At 52.2% G+C, this 16,154-nt stretch overlaps 1 protein-coding gene across 5 annotated transcripts; it reads right to left on the bottom strand.

Moving 5' to 3' along the window:
• Nucleotides 1–201: 201 nt before the first annotated feature.
• Nucleotides 202–14,035, bottom strand: CDK16 (cyclin dependent kinase 16). Of its 5 annotated transcripts, none has more exons than XM_087829523.1 (16): nt 10,120–10,224; nt 8,737–8,944; nt 8,023–8,174; nt 7,795–7,920; nt 7,612–7,668; nt 7,400–7,514; nt 6,641–6,735; nt 6,480–6,542; nt 6,107–6,230; nt 5,850–5,970; nt 5,637–5,734; nt 5,448–5,553; nt 5,320–5,362; nt 5,097–5,187; nt 3,953–4,030; nt 202–502 (listed from the first exon to the last, which is right to left on the bottom strand). In XM_087829523.1, the coding sequence occupies exons 1-16, from the start codon at nt 10,123–10,125 to the stop codon at nt 465–467; spliced, it is 1,521 nt and encodes a 506-aa protein (XP_087685649.1). In that variant the 5' UTR covers nt 10,126–10,224; the 3' UTR covers nt 202–464. The 5 variants fall into 5 exon arrangements, with proteins under 5 accessions (XP_087685649.1, XP_016073977.1, XP_087685650.1 ...); XM_016218491.2 differs by lacking the exons at nt 202–502; nt 10,120–10,224 and adding exons at nt 3,307–3,867; nt 13,625–14,035; XM_087829524.1 differs by lacking the exons at nt 202–502; nt 10,120–10,224 and adding exons at nt 3,307–3,867; nt 13,184–13,618.
• Between the last annotated feature and the right edge of the window lie 2,119 nt (nt 14,036–16,154).

Consider the following 16,154-nt stretch of genomic DNA (forward strand, 5'->3'; position numbering starts at 1 on the left):
TAGCATGACCAGAATGCCCTTCCTGCAAAGCACTACCCTTTTCTCCCCTCAAAACCAAGTGCAAAACAGGTTACCACCCCCAGAGCGCCACCCAGGCCTGCAGGCAACTTCCCTGCCTGAACTAGGTTCTCTCAATAAATATGTTGAACTCAAGTCAGCCCCAGGCCCAGTGTATTTGTCGGGAGTTACAGCAATGATAACTAGTAATAGCCTTGCTTTATTGCAGGTAAACAAGAGCCTTAGGTAGCAGATAACATCACTGTCGCCCATGCTGAGGACCAGAAATGTTAATTCACTTTGCCCCAGCTAGAGTGTGGCTGAGCTGTGGTTCGAACTCAGGAAGTCCGGATTCCAGAGCTGTGACCTTAAACACCAGGCCAGAGATTCTCAAACTGTGGTCCTAGGCATTCCACGGTTCAGGAGACCCTCTCAGGGGGTTCACAAAGTCAAAACTATTTTCACTGTCATTCTCTCTTGCACGTGCGGTGTAATTTTCCAGAGGCTACATGACATAAGCAAAAAAAAAAAAAAAAAAAGGTTTTGGATGTCAACTTTTAATTATATAAAAAGATCCTGAGATCAAAAGTTTAACAACCATTGTAGTAGGAGTCCAGGGTTTCTCAACCTAGACACTGTTGGCATTTCTCCGTTGTGGGAAGCATTGTAGGGTGTTTCGCTGCATCCCTTGGCCTCTACTCACTAGATACCAGTAGCACTCCCCAGCTGGGACAACCATGTGTCTCCAGACATTGCCAAATGTCCCTTGGGGGCGGGGCAGGATTATCTCCAGTTCAGAACCACTGTACTAGACTGGCTATGCCATCCTTTTCTCTGCTAGGGCTCTTGGCCCTACCTATTGGTGGTAACTTTCATTTTTCAATTCTAGTTGACATTGAATATTATATTAGTTTCAGGTGTATGTTGGTCCCTCTGGCTCCCTGCATCTACTTATTGGCTGTCCCCACTTGATCATTCCACAACTCCCCAAGACAGGCTCATGATTATGGGTCCGTTTCAGGGACTTCCTTCACTTCACCATCCATTCCCACAGGCAGTCACACACTTTGCCTTTCCACATTTCTAGGCCCATGCACAAAGGTCCCAGGAGTGTCCAGAATACCCTCTTTATGCACTATTCCATCCGCCCCCCAAACACAATCTCATAATTTACCTCTACGCTCAGTTAACCTCTGTGGGGCAGGGATTGTTTATTACTGTGATACTAGCCCTCAGCCCAGACCTGGCACAGATTTGGGGAGGGGGTCACAACTCAGTTGTGTAAACTCTGAGAAAAGGGAGCAGCCCTTTCACCTGGGGCATCCCCAGAGTGTCTTTGAATTTGGCATGTGGCACACTGCTCTTCAAGCCCAGCTGCATCTTGTCTCTGAATTGACTCCTCATTGCCCCTCTGCAGACTCCCCCTCCCCATTTACCTGGGTAGCCTGTCCTTCCTAAAATCCAACAGGCCTACCTCCCCAGACCTGAACTGGGTCTTTCCACTTTGTAGAGGCCAACCTCTGCCCACACCAATGACCCTACCACTTCTCCAAGGAGTTGTGTGAATTCTAGCCCTTCTAAGTCTGGCCTGACAATCCTGTCCCCCTTTGCAAGGTCCTCATTTTCCCAGCCTCCCTTGCTGCCAGAGGTGGCCATATCATTTTATTCTAGCCAAGGGATGGCACAGGAAGTCTGTGGAGGAATCTGTGGAAGTTGTAGATCTGTTACAAGGAAACAGGCAGGGAGGGAGGATGCCATTTTCTCTGCTTACTTTCCATCTTTGGGGACATGGCAGCCATTGTGGAACCATAAGGCTGCAAGCTGAGATATCACCCAAGTGCTTACAGGGACACAATGGAGTGACTAGAAGCCCTTGGGCCCCTGCTGCTGGACTTCATTAACCAGACACTTAATTAGGCTTGCTATTACCTGCAGCGTTTGCCTGGCCCTGCCCACCCCACCTATAGTGCCTGGAAGTCTATTCTTGGCTTTGCTGAAAATGGTGGGACTGGCTAGAAGTCTTGCCTATGCTCACACCTGAGGCCAAGTCCCAGGATGTGCCATTTCTTCTGCACCTCTCACAAACCACTGCATCCTCCTCAGGATGGTCTCACCATGGTTTCCATTACTTCCTAGACACCACTTCCAATTTTTAATCCAAGTATTTTAGGATTCCCCCACCTACTCAGTGTTCCAAAATCTATCTTCTTAAAGTCTCTCCAACTGCCCTGCCTTATGGTGTCTGGGTCAGACATGTGGTGGTCATACTGGGCCCCTCTGCCTCACCTGCCCACCTCCTGGTTTTATTGGGCCTTCCAAGTATCTTTCAAACAAATGGCCTCTCTACACCTTCCTGTCTCCACTCTCTATCTGGCTTCCTCATATTCTTGGGTAAATCTAACTCCTCTTAGCCCATCCTCTGTTCAGTCTGCCCTACCTGCTTCAATTCAGTGTTCCACTGTTGCGTGAGTAATCTCTCAGATGCCTTTTTCATAGTCATGATGTATCCCTGGCCCACTCCCAGTGCTCTCCTAGATTATGGGAACCAGATGTGAATTCACCAAGGTTCTAGTACTCACCCTAGGTCAAGTCCACTTTTACCTCTACAGGGATTTGCAATCACATTTTTCACTTTAGACTTTTTAATATTTCATACAGCGATTATGGTGCATTCAGGAACCCAACCTCCCAAATCCCACTAGGAGGGCCCCCACCCATGCCCTCCCACCCCATTTGAGGGCCCCCAGGGTTTAGAGTGGAGGAAGGGGAGGTAACCACCCATCTGGGACTGATGCCAGAGACTGTCCCTGCCCTGCCTCACCCTCCCCAGGGGTTAGAGGTTAACACCTGGGCACAACCCCCTATGCACCTGTCCCTGCCTGTGCACATATACACACTATGGCTCCTTGCTGAATTGGTCAGTTCCTGGCAGGGCCCCTACTGAACAGCACCAAGTGGGATGGGGGCAAGAGGGCTAGCCTAGGGAGACCCTGAGACGGAAGGAGGTCCCAGCTATGGAACTGCAGGAGGGAGAGTGGGGGGCCCCCACCTTGTCCATCTCCCAGAGAATCTCCGGTTGTCCTCAGGTACCCCTGTGGCTGGGAATGGCAGGCAGGGGGGTTGGGGGTAGGAAGGCGAGTGGTTGAGGCATGCTTTCTCTTAGCCAACCCCAGGATCTGGTAATGGTCAGGGTTCTGAATAGGGGCTGTGTCCCTGCCTTGGAAAGGCTGGGAGCAGGGCTTCATTGCACAAAATACTGTGGGAGGGCCACACACAGGGGGTGGGGCCCAGCCAGTCTGTATACAGAGATATTGCATTTAAAAAATGAAAATCTCATTTAAAATAATTAAAAAACAACAATGAATGAAACAAAAAAAAAAGGCCCACACGACATGAGGCAGGTGGGGCAGGCAGGAAAACAGGCAGAGGAAACCTCAGACCCAAGGCATCGCCACATCTTGTCTGAGATCCCCAGCCTGGGCTAGCCAGACCCCTGGCTGGCCATGGGGTAGTGGTCCTGGGAAAGGGCATGATGGGGAGGGGTATAGGCCTGGCCTCAGTGTGGGAGGCTGGCACGGCCATGCTGTCCGCCGGCTACTACTAAGACACAGAGAAAGAGACAGACAGACCAGGTGAAGGAGTGATGAGAGCTTTGTTAGCACCCAGCAGACAGGCCAATGAATGTTTGGACAGGCAGCAGGGAACATGTGGGCAGGCGAGCATGAATCAGGCAGGTAGGCAGGCAGCAAGCAAGGAGGATGCAGGTGGGGGCTGCCCTGTGAGGGGTGTGGCATCCCTCCAGCTGCTGCCTTCTGGGGCCTGGGTCTGTGACTTAGAACTCGGTGTCCACCACACGGAAAGCTGGCCTGCCTGCGGGCAAAAGCAGAGCGGATGGCTCTTGGTGAACAAGCAGGTAGGTGGATGGGACAGGGAAGAGGGAGAGGGCCACATCTACCTGAGTCAGGCATCAACGAAGAGCGAAGGTTGGCCTCCTTTTGTAGCTGGATCTCCTTTAGTGCAAATATGGAAGTAGCTGTGGGTGGAGGGGAGAGAGAAGAAAGAAATGACCCATGGGGCAATTCAGAACCACCTCCCATATGGCCCCACTGGGAGAATTAGAAAAAGTTGCCTTTTCTTTGAGGCTTGACTTTCATCTGTCAAAAAATCCCACATACAAACCAGCTACAACTAGGAAAACTGGAATATGGACTATTATATGCCCCCAAGAAATCATTATTTTGTCAAGTGTGATAATGGTATTACAATTATCACCTGTTAACTCTGGGTGATGGATAGTGTTAGGGATTTGATTTAGATTAGTCCAGTGGGGAGATATGCAAAGTGGGCCAATTTTTTTTTTAGGTGTGATGATGATATTGTTATTGTTTTTAAAATATTTTATAGATACATGCTGAAATTATAGATTAATAATATGTCTGGGATTTGATTCAAAATAATCAGAGGCAATACAGATAAGACCAGATTGACCATGAGTTAATGACCTGACAGAGTACTTGGGGACTCATATTATTTGGTCTAATACATAAACATATCTAATTAAAAATATCCATATTAAAAAGTTTTTAAAAGTCAGATGTAAAAAGAGAACACCCTGTATGATTCCATTTCTGCAGAGTACAAGGACAGGAAAAATTTAAGCTGTTAGAAGTCCATCTAGTGGTAACTTGGGGAGGGGCTGGGAATATCTGAAGGAACCAAGAGGCCACTTTGGGGGAGCTTCTCACATCCTGTTTCCTGACCTGTACGCTGGTTTCACATGTGTGGTGTTTGTGAAAATTCATTGTGCTGTATACTTATGATCTGTACATTTCTCAGTATATACTTTACAAGGAAATGTTTACTTTAAAAAGGTAAATTGATATTGTATCTATTATTATGTATATTTGAAAATTTCCATGAAAGGAGAAAAGAACTGAAAACTAAGCAACTTGCTTGTAATAAACACGTCACACATGTGAACAAATGTGTACCCCCTTAGAGGTGATGTAGCAGAGCCCTACAAAACCTGCTCAACTGTCTATAGCAGTCCTGTTCCCCACAGCCCACCACCAGCCACTCCATTCCCCAGCTCCACTCACTGTCAGGAAGTTTGTGGATCCGCTCCCCCAGACTGAGGAAGAATGGGTGTTTCATGGCATCCTCTGCAGAGATCCGATTTCGACCTTCAAACTGAGGCAGGTGGGGAGGAGAGGAGGAGGAGGGCTGACACTTTCACAGAGTAGGCTTCTCTCCCTTCCCACCCCAGAGCTCCGTTTCCCCACACCCCCAGGCCCCAAGGCTGACTCAGGAAGGTGGTCTCACCTGCAGCAGCTTGGTGAGAAGATCAGCCCCATCGCTATCAAGTCTACCACAAGGACAAGGGGACCTGCTTTAAATTGAGTTTGGGCACTCTGGCCCCTAACACCTACCCACCCACCCACCAGCCTCACCGGGGTGCATGGCTCAAAAGGGCCTCGGCACGGTACTTAGGGTAGTTGTGTGTCTTGAACTCTTCATTGGACAGGATGCCTGGCCATGTCTCCTCGGTTGGGGTTCCTGGCAGGAAGAGGCATTACCCTAAGCATTTCAGGGGGCCTCCCTGCATGTCCCCAAAGCTCCTGGGGCTCATGCCTCCTCACCCAAGATGCGGAAGATGAAGTGCAGCTGCTCCTCCACCGTGGAGCCTGGGAAGAGGGGCCGGCCTGTGGCCATCTCGTAGAAAATGCAGCCCACGCCCCTGGGCAAGGAGGGCACAGTGAATAAATAGGGAGTCAGTTGACTGGCCATTGTGACCAATCCCCCCCCCACCCCTTTCACTGCATGGCCCCTGCCACACTTCCACTTGTCCTCACCACATGTCAATCTGGGTAGAGTAGTCTGTGGACCCGAGAAGGATGTCGGGGGGCCGGTACCACAGTGTCACCACCTCATTGGAGTATGTCTTGGTTGGAATTGACTTAGCCCGGGCCAGACCTGGTAGTGGAGAGGAGGCAGGTGGAATTGAGATGGTCCTGAGCAGTCTGGGAGACTGAGACTAGGTGGTCATGGGCAAGGGAGAGGCTGGGAGAGTAAGGCTGGGGGATAACTGGAAAGGGGAGGCTGAGAGTACCAAAATCAGCCAGCTTGAGCTCTCCTCTCTCGTTGATGAGTAAATTCTGGGGCTTGAGGTCTCGGTGTAGCACCTTCTGCCGGTGGCAGTAGGCCAGGCCACGGAGTAGCTGGAACAGGAACAGCTGGGAACCCAGGAATGGCATGCAGAGGTCAAAGAGTATCCAGCATCCTGACTCCCAGCAGGCACTGCTCCCCCTCCCAAACATGGACACTGAGCCCAGAGCCTTGTCTCACAAAAGAGGACAGGGTCCCAATGCCCTCCAATGGCTCCTAGCAAAAAAGCCAAAAGGGAAGTTGTTTCTGGAAGATTTGTGGGGTGGACTGGGTAAGTAGGGGCCCCCTTGTGCCTCTGCTTCCTGCCCCACACCCACTTTCACGTTGTGCATGTTGATGACGTTCCCACAGTCATCCAGGTACTGCTTCAGGTCCTTGTCCTGAGGAGAGAAGAGAAGGTAGAGAAAAGAGGGTCATATCCTGTGGCTCCTGGCCATCTTCCCACCTCCCCCTGGGACCCACTGCCACCCAACCTTACCAGGTACTCAAAGACAAGGGTAAGGGACTTCTCCGTGTGGATAATGTCATGTAGCGTGACGATGTTGGCATGTTTGAGGTCCTTGAGCAGGGATACTGCAGGAAACGTGGGGGTGAGAGTCAGGGCCCCACCCTCAGGATAGTGATGAGGACTAAACAGGTAGGAGACCAGGGTTTCCTTCTTTCCCTATGCAGTTTGGGGTGGTGGCTCACAGTCACCAGCACTAACCCACCTGATACCAGGAAAGTATGTCCCCAAGGTCCAGATGTGGAAACTAAGGCTCAGAGAAGAGTACAAACAAGAACATGGGATTGCAGCTCCAGGCTTAGGTGACACTAGATTTTCAAAACCCATTTTTGGTTTCTGGAAAGGGGCCTTGTTCCAACCCTCAGCACACCGACCTGCAGCCTCCTATGAAACTGTGTTCGCACACTCAATTTCTATGCAATTCAAACTCACTGCATGATGTTCTAATTATTGTATCAAGTAAATAGGTTGAGTACTTTCAGGATGTTCTCAGAATCAAAGCAAGAACCTTGCTTTCCAATTCATCTGCCTCTTCTCAAAACAGGACTAGATTCCTGGTTACCTTGATTATTACCTAGATATGTGGGTGATGGGCACTTTCTCATGAAGCCCAGAGTGTCAGGAGAAAAGTACCAGAACTCCCAGTCTCTATTCTCACTATGGGGCATGTGTTTGTGTGCACTATGGGGAGTGCCCAGGAAGCCTGGGGCAGATCTTCCTAGACGTCTATACCTTCTCGGATGGCGGTGCAGGGTGCCCCCTCTTCGTGTTCCAGTCTGATCTCCTTGAGTGCCACAAGGTTGTCTGTGAGCTTACTTTTGCCTTTGTAAACGGTGGCATAGGTACCCTGGGGAATGAGGAACAGTTATAGGAGAGGACCTTGAGGCTGTAGGGAGTTCCCACTGACCCCTGTCCCCATAATGGGCCTCTTGGCTGTCCCTCACCTCGCCCAGCTTGTCCAGCTTGATGTAGGTCTCCAGTTTCCCAAAACCAATCTCGGACTGTGGGGTAAAGGAGGCAGGTTGAAGCAAGCTCAGGGAAAGGGACTGGGGCAGGGGTGGGGGGTGCGAGAGGAGCTAGAGAAAGAGGAGGAGGAGGAAGAGGAGGAAAGGACAGAAGATGCACACCAGGCTGACACGGCGGAGGCGACGGCTGAGGGGCTTGTCAAAGATGGGGCTATTGAGGGTCAGCTTCTCAAGGTAGCCTTCGGGCAGCCGGATGTCAGCTGGTAGTGATAAGCGCTTGTTGATGTCCTAACAGGCAAGACAGAGAAGAAACAGGACCATGAGCTCCACTGCCCCAGGTCCAAGCCTCTTTTTCAGACCCGCCACCACCTGGACAGAGGGGTTAAGCACCTCAGTGGAGATCTTTCGAGGAGGATGGTTGCGCATGCGCACCCTCACTGGTGACTGCACCTCATCTGAGGATGTGGCTGAAGCCTGGTCACTTTCCCCGTCAGACCCCATCTTCAAGTCAGACCCCATCTTCAAGTCCTCGTGTACAATCTCTGGAGGTGGCAACAGGGGGTAGGCAGGCCAGGTGGAGTCAAGAGCCCCAGGACACTTTCTTCCCCAAGAAAACATTCCCTCATCATAGAGGTATGCATATGGCCCCCAGAGCAGCACAGGGTCCCTCAGGGAGAGGATAGCAAGGTCTAGGGAGGTTCAGACAGGACAGGAAGGTTGAATGGGGCAGAGGGAATAGTCACCTAGTGGAAAACCCAGTGCCAGGGGTGAGCTGAGACTCTGGCTAGCCTGGGGCCGGGACAGGCAGAGGTAGCCAAAGGCCCAGGGCAGGCAGGTACCAGGATGCCTGAGGGGGCTGGCACAGAGTGTAGGAGAAGGGTAAAAGGAGGCTTGGGGCAGCTGCAGCAGGGAGGGGACCCTTCCTCCCTAAGGCCTGGGCAGAAAGCCAACAAAAAGGGCACAGATGAACAGATAGATGGTATTAGGATGGCAGGGAAGAGGAGGAAATGGAGAAAGGGAAATGAAAAGAACACAAGTCTAAGAGGAACTCGGCTGGGAGGCAGCACCGGGGGACCAGTCTAGGGGAGGAAATAGTAGACCCACCTGGTGCAGAGCTGAGTAGTCCCCGCCCGGAGCAAGGTTCCCCAGGGGCAGCACGGGTGGGGGCCTCTCCAAGGTCACTGCCGCCACCACCACCACTCTCATCCAGGCCTATCTGTTCAGGGGCACTGTTGGTCTTGTCTACACCTCTACCCCCCCGGAGTGTCATTGACAGCTGCCGTTTGATCTTCTTCATCCGATCCATGGCGACCTGAGAGGGTGGGGGGGGTATGGATGGGAATGGGTCCCATGTTAACATCTGCCTGACCACCATGAGCCCCCTAGGACCCATGACAACCTAATGAGGCTGACAACACTGACATGAACTTGTGTTAGTGCCCATTCATCCACTGAGGAGTTCTGGAACCACTCAGGATTCCTTGAAACCTGGCATGGATGGGGACCTTTGTCAGTGCCTGCCCACTTACAGCCAGCCCCTGGGAACCCTGCTCCTAGGTAGCCCACCTGAGTACTGGGTCTTGGGTGGATAGCTGAGGGCAAGGGTCCAACCGATGGAATGTTGGTCTCCATGGGGGCAGCCCCACTGTGGGAGCAGCAGGCATTCTTGGGTGCAGCGGCAGTGATGAACCCAGCCATGGGTGGGATGGATGGGGAGGGGGGATTGCCCAGGACCTCAGAACGACTGACATGGCCCTGGGTACGCCCATAGAATGGCATTTTCCGCCGGCACCAACCCAACATCACCCCCAACTGCCAAGGCAGACTGCTCTTTATGGCCACAAGGACCTCCAATCTCCCCTAGCAACCATCGTCATGGTGACTAGTGGACTACACCACTGATCTACCCAAGTGAGGGGTATAGGGTGGGGGAGTCTGGCCCAGACCCAACCACTAAGTGGGGTTGTGGGGGGTAATCTCAATGTATACAAGCTATCCTAAGGGCTGCTGGAAAGATTCAATCAGGTTGGGACTCATAAGGTCCCATCCAGATTTTTATAGGCCAGGTCACATTTCTCGTCTACTTGAGAATGCACCACATCTCCCTTATCACCCCCAATAAATCTCCCACTCCTCAGTGTGACCCATATGGTCTTACCCCATTCACCCCTATTACCTCTCTGGCCTCACCTCCCCGTCAATCATTGCTAGCTGCTGTTCTGCAACCACACCCAGCAGTCCCATCTCAGAGCCTTTGCACTGGCTGTTCCCGGTACCTGAAAATACCCTTCCCTCAGATTTCAAAAACAGCTCACTCCTTCACCCCCTTCAGGCCGTTGCTCAAATGATAACCCTCCACAAATAACCCTATTTAAAATCTCAACCACCCGTTCCCTCACCTTGTCAATTATCCCCCAGAACTCATCACCTCCTCAGAAATGACACCATCTACTTATTGGTTTATTTCTTTACTGTCTGTCTCCTCACCGCCATAACTAGAAGATCAGCTCCGCCAGGGTAGATTTCTGTCTGTTTAGGTCACGGCTATTTCCTGAGGACCTGGAACAGTGACTGACACAGAGTAGATGCTCAAAAAGTGCTTATGGCAGAAATTAATGAAATCAGGGGTCTGAGGGCCTAGGACCAATCTCTACCAGGGTAAGCAGGGTGAGTCCCTGCTACTCATGAACAACCCCAGACAAGGTGGCCCAGGGACACTGGCATCGGCAGGAAGATGACCTACCTAGATGGGGTTGCTGGAGGGAATGGGGCCACCAAAAGGCTTAGGCTGGCCTTCTTCTGCTTCCACCTGGGCTTTGGGCCAGCAAGGAGGGGGAAAGACCTGGCCCAGGAACCATCTGGACTCACAGCAGGGCCTAAGATGGCCCTGGGCCCAAGGGAAGTGAAGCTAGATAGGAGGTCGAGGATGAGGCTGGGGCTGGATCCGAGCAGAGAAGTGGGTCATCTGTTACCTTGAAATCAGGCGTTACTCCGGAGGTCCCCACACCCCGCTTCTGTCTGCCTGACCTCACCACCCTCAGGAGGGGGAGAGGGGCCAGTCTAGTAGAAAGATCTCAGTAAAGAGGATGAGGTCCATCCAGGAAACCCAGGGTAACAACAAAATCCTGATCCAGGACGCTGAACACTGGACCTGAGATCGAAGTATGGCCAGCCCCAAAGACTGTCCTGTGTCTGTATAGCACAGATACTCAGCCTATTTGTCTGCTGTGGCAGGGAATGGAGGAGTTAGGGGTGGGGGAGACTGTAGTAGGGCTGGATGGACAATGAGGAGGGAGCCAGAACAGCTATGGGTCCATGACCTCTAACTGGAAACTTCAAGGGCTAGACATGTTCCAGAGCTCAGTTTTGGGGGGATTTTAGGAAGATGGGGCACAAAATATTTGTATCATGCAAAACCCCCAGTAGGGAGTGAACATAGGGCCCCTGTGAACGTAGACACTTGAACATTAATATGCAGTAAAATTTGAATACTCTCATACCCAAGGACACTCACCACCTTATACCACACCGACCGAGGACACAATCATCACACTCTACTCCCATACCATCCTCATCCTGTCTGGACTCCCATAAGCACACAGTGGACCCTCAATGTCCTCTTTTTTTCAGTATACACTGGACCCTCAAGAAGGCCTCTTTGCCTTTTAACTCTCAGCACCTGCAATTTCCCTTTATCTCTAACTGCTGCCAGCACACAAAGCCCCAACAGAGCACAGAACCTTCTAAGTTAACTCCCACCACATTCTTGGGCCCCTCCCAGGCCCAGCTGCCTGTTAGCTTCTCCACAGCACTCACTCCCTATTAACACACTGTTCCCCCTACATGATTCTGACCCCTATTAACATGCACTTGGGACCCTCTACAGCTGACCCACATTAGCATCACTGGATTTTCACACTGCCCTAAATCCCATTAACACAAAGTGAACCTTGCAGATCCCTGACCTGTTTCCGCCCAAGCTCAGACCCTTCCACAGCTATGATTATCATTAACACATATTCTGGTCCTCCCACTACCCTGTCCCCACCACTTCCCATCAGCACAAGCTAGACCTTCACTTCACCTGACTTCTATTAGCACACGCTAGGTCTCACAAAGTGCCCCCCCATTAGCATACCCTGAACCCTTACTTAGCCCTATCTCCAGGGGCAAACACACTGTTCTACAACGGCCTGACCCTCATTAGTGCACACAGGTCTTCATTCAGCCTGACCCCCATTAGCACACATTTCAGTGATCCATGGCTCTATTCTACTTTAGTACAACCTAGACCTTCACATATTCCTGTTCCTTACTTCTCTTTGCTTCAATCCTCCACGGCTATAACCCTTGCTGATTCACACTTGGATCCCTTCACAGCCCTGATCCTCCTTATTGCACACTAGAAATCCTCCACAGCTCTACCCCCATTAGCACTCCCTGGATCCTCAACACATCCCAGTCTTCCATGGACACAAGCACACACTGTCTTCGAAATGTTCTGATTCTTATTAGCATATTTCAGATCTCATACAGCTCTGACTCTCCCTGCACCGGCACACACTTAAGCGCCTCCATGGCTCTAAACTCACATTAGTAGTCCCTCTAACTTCATATATCACCATGCCCCTTCTTAGTGCACCCTAGGGTCTTGAATCCCCGGTCCTTGTGGACAAACACTGATCTCACACCATCTTGATCCTGAATACCTCTTACAGTGCTAAGACACTTCCTTCACCCCCGCCCCATATATCCACAACTGACAGCCATTAGCACAGGCTCCGGTCTTCCACCACTCTACCCCCATAAGCATAGGCTGGGCCTCAAACTACCCAGACTTTTATTACCACATGCACATACCCTCTACAGCTATGACCCCCATTAGCAGACTCTCAACACTCTAGTTCTTCCACTACCCTGCTCTCCATGAGCACACTCTGGACCCTCACACACTGCAGTCCCTCATGGACATTTTGCACAATATTAACACCATCCTGCCCTATCACCACACCGGGCCTCAACCCCTGATCCTATTAGCACATCTTCTGGTACCTCTACCACCTTATCCCCCATTAACACACAGAGGGCCCTTCTACAGCTAGAACCTAATTTGCATATCTCAGCACTTCTCTGACATCCACTCCCCTATTATACATGCTTGGGTCCCTCCACCCCCTGCATCGCCCCTCCCCATTAAGCACACACTGGACCCCAAACCTTACACCCCTCCGTAACTCAGGCCCCCAGTAGCAAACCTCGACTTTTTCACCACTCTGCCACCCATTTCTACACACTCTAGGCCTTCGACCATCCCGCTCCCCATTAGCACCCACGGTACTTCCCACCCTCAGCTCCCAGACTGGGCCCAGGGCGGGGCCAAGGTCAGGGAGGCCCTGAATGACCCCCTGCCCCGGTGCATTCTGGGCAGTTCGCTGCGGGGAAGAGGCCCATGCCAATGGTGCAGCCAAGACCCCTGGACACTGCCTGGGGTCTGGGTTGGTTCTATAGGAGAAAGGGCAGCCCCCACCCCACGTCTCGGTGACGCGCTCACCGGTGGGGGCGCGCGAGCAACCTCAGCGCCGCGGGGCCGGCGCGGAGGCGCCTGGGGCGGCGGCCCGGGCTGAGGCCGCGCGACCGCCTTCTCCTCCGGTACGCCGCAGGCGCCCGTCCCAGTAGTCTTCGGCCATGGCTGCTGGGCCCGGGCCGCCGCCGGCTGAGGAGGAGGAGGCGGCGGCGGCGGCGGTGGCTGAGGCGGAGGCGGCGTCCCGCTCAGCCGGCCATGAGCTTGGCCGCTGCGGGCGATGCCCCCGAGCTCGTCAGCGCCGGTTCGAATCCGAGAGCTCACGGCGGCTCCCGGCTCACAGCTCACTGTTCGCGGAGACCCGGCGGATCCCAGGGCCGAACAGCCTACGACCCAACTACCGCGCGCGCCGCGCTCCGCGCATGCGCACGCACGCGCTGGACTGGGTGAAGTGGGAAGGAGGGGACTTACCTCGGACTGCACGTACCAAAAGACCCGTCCGCTGTGGGAGGGGTCGCGGCCATTGCGCGCCCACCAGGGAATGTGGCGCCAGCCCTGGAACGGCGCCAGGGAGAACTGTAGAGGTTATGTAGTACTCAGTTCCGATCTTGCTAGAAGTTTGCTAGCAAGTGGGCAGCAGCTAGTAACCAGCGTAACAGTCACCACTTGCTCCCCCTACTCAGTCTCACTTGGTATATCTCATGGTGGCAAACGGGACTTTTGCAAGGAGGAAAAAGATAGATGAGGCAGTCAGTCTTAGTCCCTTGAGGTGCTTCGGGAAGCAGGAATTTTAAAGGTTCGCGAGAAGATGACTTTTCTGGGATAGGCTGCCCGGAGAATCATTGGCCTTTACCCGCCCAGCTGCTCTCCCTCCCACTTCCCGCTACTCCCACACCGCTAGCTTATTCCCACTGTGACGGTGTACCGCCCAGCCAATTGGATTTGCTCCCTGGGGTGAGGCAGTGCAAGAATGAAAGGCGTGGCTGGGCCGAAGAGGCGTGATTTCGCTGCCTTCCACACCTCCGCCCGGTTTCCATCGCTGGGGGGGGAGGGGGGAACCTCCTTTTTGTTCTGAGCTGCTTTTATCATAGGACGGATATCCCGCAAGATGGTTGGTCAATAGAGCTTTCAATCAACTTTTGTCCCGCCTTTTACCCCTCCCACCTTTCTCAGCGAGGCTCAGGAGGTGGAGCCTAGGCTGAGAGGGCGGACCTTGAAGTGGGCGAGTGTACTACTGCGCATGCTTGCGACTTGGGCCGAGACTGGGGTTTCTTTTCCGTTTCAAGCCAGCGTTTACGTTTGTGCCCTGGTTGGGCTTTCCTGCTACTTCTCAACCATGTTTTTCTACCCGCTAGAGCCCTGCCCGTGACTCTCCTGGCTCTGTGGTTTTCTATTTTATTTATTGGGTGCCTGTTGTGTCAAGCACTGCCAGGCTGACCTAATCCCTCACCCTTCTCTGCCTGGAAAACTCACACAGAACCCAAATCAAATGGCAGCAGCCTTCAGCAGGCCTTCCCGGACATCTCTACACTGCACCCCAGTCCAAAGCCAGCTTCACCGTCTCTTCTGGGCTGTCCTTTATTATAGCCTTGCTCACACTAGTTATTCAGTAAGGAGTATACTAGTAACTTCATACCAGACCATGATGGGAGGAAATACTGCATTTGAGAAGTCTACTGTGGGCTAGACAATCAGGTCTATCACTTCTCGGTCCTCAGCTCCTACCCTTCTTCTTCTCACTCCACTCCAACCATACTATTCTCCTAGCTGTTCCTGAATAAAGCAGGCACAATCCAGCCTCTGTGACTTTGCACTTGCTGTTGTTCCCTTTGTTTGGAATGCTCTTCCCTCAGATATTCACATGCCTCATCCCCTCTTCTTCCCAGTCCTTGCTTCAATGTCACCTTCAGGAAGCCTTCCCTGACTACCCTAGTTTAAAATGCCTACCTGCAGCCCCATCATTCCAGATCCTCAGACCTGCCTCCACAGACCTTTTGAATAGCACCAATCAACTTCTAACAATTTACTGTGCTTATTCTGGGTCTCACCCTAGTAGAATATCCACCCCTGCCCCTCAGGACAGGGATCTTTTTTATCCATTAGCGTCTCCAAAGTGGTAAGAACACAACAGTTTGTTGAATGCCTGAATGGCAAATAGCTCTAGGCAGAGAGGAGACAACCTTGTCTCACCCTGTCCTTTGTGCCCGCTGGGTGCAGGGGGCTAAGTACAGTCACCCAACCCCTGCCCACTGAGCCCCATCTTTTTTAAAAAAAAATGTTTTACTGATTTCAGAGATAAGGGGAGAGAGGTAAAAACATCGATGATGAGTCACTGATCAGCTGCCTCCTGCACACCCCCTACCGGGGATAGAGCATGAAACCCAGGCATGTGCCCTGACCAGAAATGGAACCATGACCTCCTGGCTCATGGGTGGAGCTCAACAACTGAGCCACGCCAACCAGGCCCACTGAGCCCTATCTTGATGGTCCTCAGTGGGGCAAACATGACAGAAGTAAAATGGCACGTGTTGGAGAACTAAGATGCAAGCAGGATTCATGGGTTTTTGATGAAGGGTGTCAGATGCAAATAAAGCTGCAAGGGGAACCAGGAGCTGTAGTAGGGAAGCAAGGGACAAGTGTCTGGACAATCAGGAGCTGCAATGGGGGAGGACCCAGTGAACAACGTGTCTAGAGTACCCATGAAGGAGCTGGAACAGTGGAGAAAGGGGGCAGAGGAATTTTGTGTGCAAGCCTCAGATACTGCAGTGGTAGAAACAATGGACAGAGGTTTGGAGTACTCTGGAGCAGCAACAATGAAAAAAGTACCTGTGGTGGGAAAACCTCCATTTGACCTAGACAGCTAGCATCACTACTAACTAGATGCCAGAGGTAAAGCACCTTAGTCCCCAGTGTCCTGGTGGGAAATAAAAAGGAAGTGTAAAAGGGTGAGGTCACCCAAGGAAAAATAGTTGTGAGAGGAAGGTGGCCAAGGGTACACGGT

The sequence above is a fragment of the Miniopterus natalensis genome, chromosome X, assembly GCF_054644295.1.
Source record: "Miniopterus natalensis isolate mMinNat1 chromosome X, mMinNat1.hap1, whole genome shotgun sequence".
Lineage (NCBI taxonomy): Eukaryota > Metazoa > Chordata > Mammalia > Chiroptera > Miniopteridae > Miniopterus > Miniopterus natalensis.